Source organism: Fundulus heteroclitus, chromosome 7 (assembly GCF_011125445.2).
Source record: "Fundulus heteroclitus isolate FHET01 chromosome 7, MU-UCD_Fhet_4.1, whole genome shotgun sequence".
In the NCBI taxonomy this organism is placed as follows: domain Eukaryota; kingdom Metazoa; phylum Chordata; class Actinopteri; order Cyprinodontiformes; family Fundulidae; genus Fundulus; species Fundulus heteroclitus.
This window is the reverse complement of record NC_046367.1, coordinates 13,754,587-13,760,586: the sequence shown is the minus strand read 5'-3', so window position 1 is coordinate 13,760,586 and position 6,000 is coordinate 13,754,587. Positions and strand designations below refer to the sequence as shown.

The following is a 6,000-nucleotide window of genomic DNA, read 5'->3' as shown; positions in this document are numbered from 1 at the left end:
CAGGAAAAAAATGACAAAAAAAAACATAGACTGAAAAAGGGACAATGTTGTTACTGTGACCTGCTAAAATAACAAAAAAAAAATTAAGAAAATTGCCACTAAGAAGGCAATGCAACTTTATTCGAATACATGAAAATACTTGAGGTTATGCTGTCTTATACTGAAGAGGAAATGTTGTTTCACCAAGACGGAGAGTCAAAACACATCACTCCAACCGTCCTGGGCTGGAATAGCTGTTCACATGGGTGCCAGAAGTTGGACTCCTTGTAGCATAGACGTGGAGCAGTTCTCTGAAACAGCGGTTAAACAACTGAATATTAGTTCAGTTACTTTAAGAAAAAAGAAAATCAATCTTCAAGCATTTTTCAAAGGGAAATGCAGACATATCTTTTTTTATGACAGCCTAATATCCCCTTTCCTCCATATCCGCAGAATGAAAAATGTTTTGGATTTGGAACAGAATGTGGCGCATTTCAAATGTGTTTAAGTGCACAGAAATAAAATCTTTTCTAAGGGTTCTGAAATTCAATAACCTTTTTAAAGTTGCATCAAATATACATTTATTGGTTTTACCAGCTTTTAGGGGTTGTTTATTAATTGTATTAGGGCTCCACCTGAGTCCTATCTTCATTGGAACATGTAAAGAAAGTTCAATGAGGAAAAATATAATTTATTGAGTGATTATTTTAAATTTGGTTCTATTAATAAAAAATAACAAAGATTAAATATATTATTCTTATAAAACTTGTTATTAACAATACATCTCTTCATTTCACATAGAATAATTATATTAATAAAAAGTGTAAAAAAAAAAAAAGTTCAAACATGGATCATTTTTAGGTAGATATAAATTAAGCAGCTCGGTTTGGGGCCCCGTTCAGTTCTTGACCGGCCCTGACCGTGGGGGGGTCATTTTTCTCTCTCCCGGGGCTCCCAAAAGCCTTGGACTGTCCCTGTGCGGGGCAATGGAAGACAGAGGGACAGAGAGACGTGTGGACTGAATGGGTGGGAGAGAGGGCGGAGAATCCTGCTAGAGAGACCTGCTCACGAACGGGGAGAGGGAGGGCTGGACGGGCAGGACTCTGGCTCCAGCAGGCAGGCAGGCAGGCAGGCAGTCGGCGGCGCAGGCTCCACGGTCGGCATGTAGCAGCGGAGGGGCCGCCTGTCTTGGACTAGGAACAGAGGAAAACGCGTCGGAGAGCAAGCAACAGCCGTGGGATTTAATCTACAACCCGACGAGGATGAGCCGCAATTCGTCCGCTTGAAGGAAATCAAAGCAACGCCGTTATTCCTCTCATCTATCGCCGCTTTTTCGCATAAAGATGGCGAACGACTCCCCGGCTAAGAGCCTGGTGGACATAGACCTGGCAGCCCTGCGGGTGAGTGTGGCTCCTGCTGCTGCCATTGCGTTTATTTGTTTGTTTCCCGAGCAGCTTTTTTGGTGTTTTTTTTAACGAAGGGCTAAATGTGTGCCACCGTGGTGACACGGCCCTGCGGTGGCTTTTCTTTGTCTGATATCCGCTGGCAGGAGAGGCAACAGCCGGGCGCTGCCGGCGCACACACCAAGCGAACCCCAATTCAATTACAGCCGCAGATCAATTAAATGAGCGATTTTTTTTTCCCCTTCTGTGTGTTTTCTGTCCAGGATCCAGCTGGGATTTTCGAGTTGGTAGAAGTAGTGGGAAATGGCACCTATGGACAAGTGTATAAGGTCGGTGTAAGCCTCCATCACTGTGTGTGTGTGTGTGTGTGTGTGTGTGTGTGTGTGTGTGTGTGTGTGTGTGTGTCACAGTGTTAAAGCCTCAGCTGAGAACAAACCGGCGGAAACTGAAGCACAAACACGCAGTTATGTATTTTTTCCTCTCCCAGCCTCAGGAAACCGTTTATTATAGCCCACCATGCAGCCCCCCCTCCCTCCTCCCTCCTCCCTCCTCCGCCACCGCTCCTTCCTCTGGGACCGGGGCGGCCTGGCCTGGATTATCTGACTCTCCCTGTTAGCGTTTTTTGGCCTCTCAGCTGCTTCTCAGCCACGGCTTATCATTTGATTTATTCGGCGATGCCCAACAGCATCCCAGTAAGAACGATGCACCCATCTTGGTCCATCAGAAGTCCCTCCTCCTCTTCCTCCTCCTCCTCCTCTTCCTCCTGCTTCCCTCATCCACACCCCAGTTAAATATCCCCTCCACAGGCCGTGCTTTGCGCTGGGCCAACCCCATCCGTAGCATGACAGGCTTCTACCACGCTGACCGACTTGTGCGCCACTGGGTAGGGCGGTGTTTTCGTTGCGCATTTTGTGCACACCGTTGCCCAGCAGGCCTTTCGCTGGAGTGGCTCGGTGCTGCGTTAACGGGGCTAGGCCTGCTCGTCCACTCCCATCCGTGGAGCAGCAGAGACCTGAGTTCTCCCGCAGCCCCGGATTTCCATCAGGGAGGAGCAGCAGCATCGGGATCCCGTGGCCGGCTGAGAGAAATGTGGGAGATGAGCCGGACCTGCTGGATCTGATTGAGCTTCTGTTGCATTGCTCTGATTACAAAGGCCTTATAGGCTGCTGGCGGGCTAAAACAAAGCTGTTTTTCCCTTTTTAGAATGTGACCAAGTGATATATTTCTGTATTTTACTTTACACTAAGAGCCAGGGGCGGTTCTAGACAGGGGCCAACAGGGGAAGTAGAAATGGCCTTGGCCCCTGTTATGGCCCCTGTACTAAAAGCATGATGTTAAAAAAAAAACTTCTCATGATTATTTGGAATGGCAAAGAAACTTGATTGGTCACTTTGAACAATATTATTTTTTACCTATACAGCTTTACTCTTAAAATAATTTAAAACTTAAGATGTTTCACGTTTAGCTTTAGCCGTATTGAGCAGGGGGCAAAGTTTTCAACTGCTAGATCGGGGGTCTGAAACCTGCAGTTCCAGAGCCACAAGTGACTCACTTAATATTATTACACAGTTAAATATTGCCGTTTTATTGTTTTTAATTTTTTTTTTCTGTGCCCCTGTGAAAAAACACTGGCCCCACCTTGGCCCCCCTGGTAAATTTGGTCTAGAACCGCCCCTGCTAAGAGCTACAACAGAAAAGTTACTGATTATTTTTTTTGTCAAAGCCAAAAACAAGAAAGCAGATAGATATTTACACAGCTATATAGCAGACATTCAAATAAACCTATAATAACCACTGTATTATCTATCTATCTATCTATCTATCTATCTATCTATCTATCTATCTATCTATCTATCTATCTATCTATCTATCTATCTATCTATCTATCTATCTATCTATCTATCTATCTATCTATCTATCTATCTATCGTTGATCATATAATGTCAAATGTTCAAAGGTTATCTAAACGCCAACTGATTGCAATGAGATGTTGGCTTTGCAGCAATCTCCCATCCAGAGCAAGCATGTGGCGACAGTGGAGAGGAAAAGCTGGAGCACTGGGCCAGCAGTGGCTTTCTACAGAAACTAAAAACAAGGAGAGGACAGAAGGACAGAGGCAGAAATAGTTCTGTCAAGGAGTCGGTACCAGTAAACGGCATCAGCTGAATGAGGAAGAGAGTAAGGTTACTGGGAACCGTGTTACTTTTTTGTTTTTGTTTGTGTAAATAGTCAGAGAGGTCAGTGTCAAGTTCAGAGAATGATAGATGGGGGGGAAATGGACCGGATTCTGTTTATTTTCCAGTCAACAGGGTTCACGGGGATCTCTCTGTATCGCTGGTCTGACTCCGCGTACACACGCTGCAGTTCACTGGTGGAAAAAACTCGAGCTGCGGCGGCGGCAGAATTGGGTTCGGAAAATGTGGAGGATCGTCCAACCCAATTAAAATAGTTTCTGTTACTCAGCGTAATAAATATGCAGGGCTGCCACGGGGGCAGCTCTCACGCACGTTTCGGGCCAGACCGGGTCTCCCGCTGTGGCACGGTCCTGCGCCGCGGCGTCAGCGCCCGCAGAAAAAAAAAAAAAACGGCGAAAAAGGCCCGCCGGATCGCTGCTTCTGAGGGTTGCAAAAGTGGGGGAATCCGCCGCTGACATCACCGTGGCGTGGAGTCGGACTTGATTTTTGTGCTTTTATGGACAAACCCAGGGCGAGCTTTTGTGGTCGTCTGCTCTGCTGTTACAACTTACCAGCCTCCCAATTAAGCACAGTGGATTGGTTGGGTCGTAAAGATCTTTTTTTTTTCTTTTTTTTTTTTTGCTTTGGAAGCCAACAGTTCCCCCCCTAGAAGTGGACCTTGACTTGCTCTGTGGTGTTTTTTTATCTTCTACTTCCTGTGCTTGGGGGCCGAATGGCAGTAAATTAAAAAAGTGTTTGTGGAAATGCTCAGATGCACTGGAACGCAAACTAAACGTGACATTTTGGGCTTAGTTCCTCAGGATTCGGTGAATCATAGCCACGTCTGCCACGCGGGTTCTTTTCTTTTCTTTTGACCCGTTAATGTCTGCGTGTTGCGTTTCGTTTTCGCGCCTCATGCACGCCTGTGGATCCCCGACAGTTGGGAATTGGCCGCGCTCGTCGGACCAGCAAATGGCCGGAGAGGGTGTCCGACGGAGGTGTTGCAGCTGTGCGCCCCGGCAGCAGCTGTCGGGATAGGAAAAACAACACGGGATGGGATAAGCAGTGTGGGAGGAAGGAGCACAGCGAAGACGGTGAAGAGCTCAAGTGGTCCGTGTGGAAAAAGCCGTGATGTTTGTCTTGTTGCAGGGAGATTATTGAGCTCTTGTGAAATTGATTCGGTCGTTAAACGCGTTGTTGCCTGGCTGAAGCCCTCCCTCTCCCTCAACTTCGTATTTTGTCATCATTGGACAATAAACCACAATGGCCCAACACAAGGCCCTGCACGGTTATGAAGTGGAAGGCAACCGATACACCCTTTTTAAGCATGTATTTGTATTTAGCCCGTTTAAATTGTTACCCCTAAATAAAACCTTCAGGCGCTTTCAGAGGTCCCTTAACTACAGCCGACTTGTGTGTGTGTGTGTGTGTGTGTGTGTGTCTGTGGAGCAATTCCAGCGGCTCTGTGAAGGCCTCAGAGTTTATTTTTTTTTATAACATTAGTAAACAAAGAGCATCATGAAGACCAGGGATTACAGCAGACTTTCCAGTCCATCGTCAAACCTACCGAAACACGGCCGTGCGCCAAAGTGGGAGAGCATTAAAGGGGCTAAAACACCTGTAGTGACTCTGGGGGATCTTCAGAGTTCCCTAGCTTATGCTTAGGCTACGTTCACACTGCAGCCTGAAGGGACCCAATTCCGATTTTATTTATTTTTTGCCCATATGCGACCTGTATCTGATCTTTTTATGACCATCTGAACGACACAGATCGGATTTTTTCAAATGCGACCCAGGTTGCTTGGATGTGTGGTCTTGAATCCGATACGTATCTGATCTTTTCTAATGCGACCTGCGTCTGTACGGCCAGGTCGCATTTATCCGATCTACACGTCATTGATACTTGACAAACGTCACTAACGGTGGAGCTGGCTATGCCAAAGAGGTTGGTTATTGTGCGGTAACAAACACCTGTTGTAAGTCCATACAGCCCCACTGCAACGCGTTTACTCGCTGCTATGGCCGCCAAAGATGTGCGTTTTTACGTGAGAGCGCTAAAGAGATCCGTTCAGACGCACGTAAAGGTTGCCTTTGCCATTCGAAAATTATGAATGAAGTCCGTATCAGTAAAGCTGCTCACATCACTAAAATTTGGCTCTCTTCCTTTTTGATCTTCTTAAAAAGATTACGTTGATAATGTGTTGGCTCCGGTTGGAGAATAACGTAAAGAACTCAAGATACGCTGCAGCGTTACGATCCATGTTTACTTCCGCAAACAATGAGCACGCTTGCTACGTATGACGTCATCGCGTCCTCTACTGCGCATGCGGGACACTTAGGCGTATGAATGCAGTTCACACAGGAGATCACATACAAGTCGCATATATTTGGAAATGTGAACGGACACGCAAAAAAAATCGTATTTCACAAAAAAATCGGAATTG

At 46.2% G+C, this 6,000-nt stretch overlaps 1 protein-coding gene across 11 annotated transcripts in view; it reads left to right on the top strand.

Moving 5' to 3' along the window:
- The first annotated feature begins 1,094 nt into the window (after positions 1-1,094).
- Positions 1,095-6,000, top strand: part of map4k4 (mitogen-activated protein kinase kinase kinase kinase 4) — a 126,819-nt gene continuing 121,913 nt past the window's right edge. For 4 of the 11 annotated variants that reach the window (XM_036138966.1, XM_036138969.1, XM_021319458.2 and 1 more), the window contains exons 1-2: positions 1,095-1,379; positions 1,646-1,711. In XM_036138966.1, the coding sequence (XP_035994859.1) occupies positions 1,323-1,379; positions 1,646-1,711 (123 nt within the window). In that variant the 5' untranslated portion in view covers positions 1,095-1,322. The remainder of the gene's footprint in view (positions 1,380-1,645; positions 1,712-6,000) is intronic. The other 7 variants (XM_036138968.1, XM_036138970.1, XM_036138967.1 and 4 more) reach the window with 3 other exon arrangements.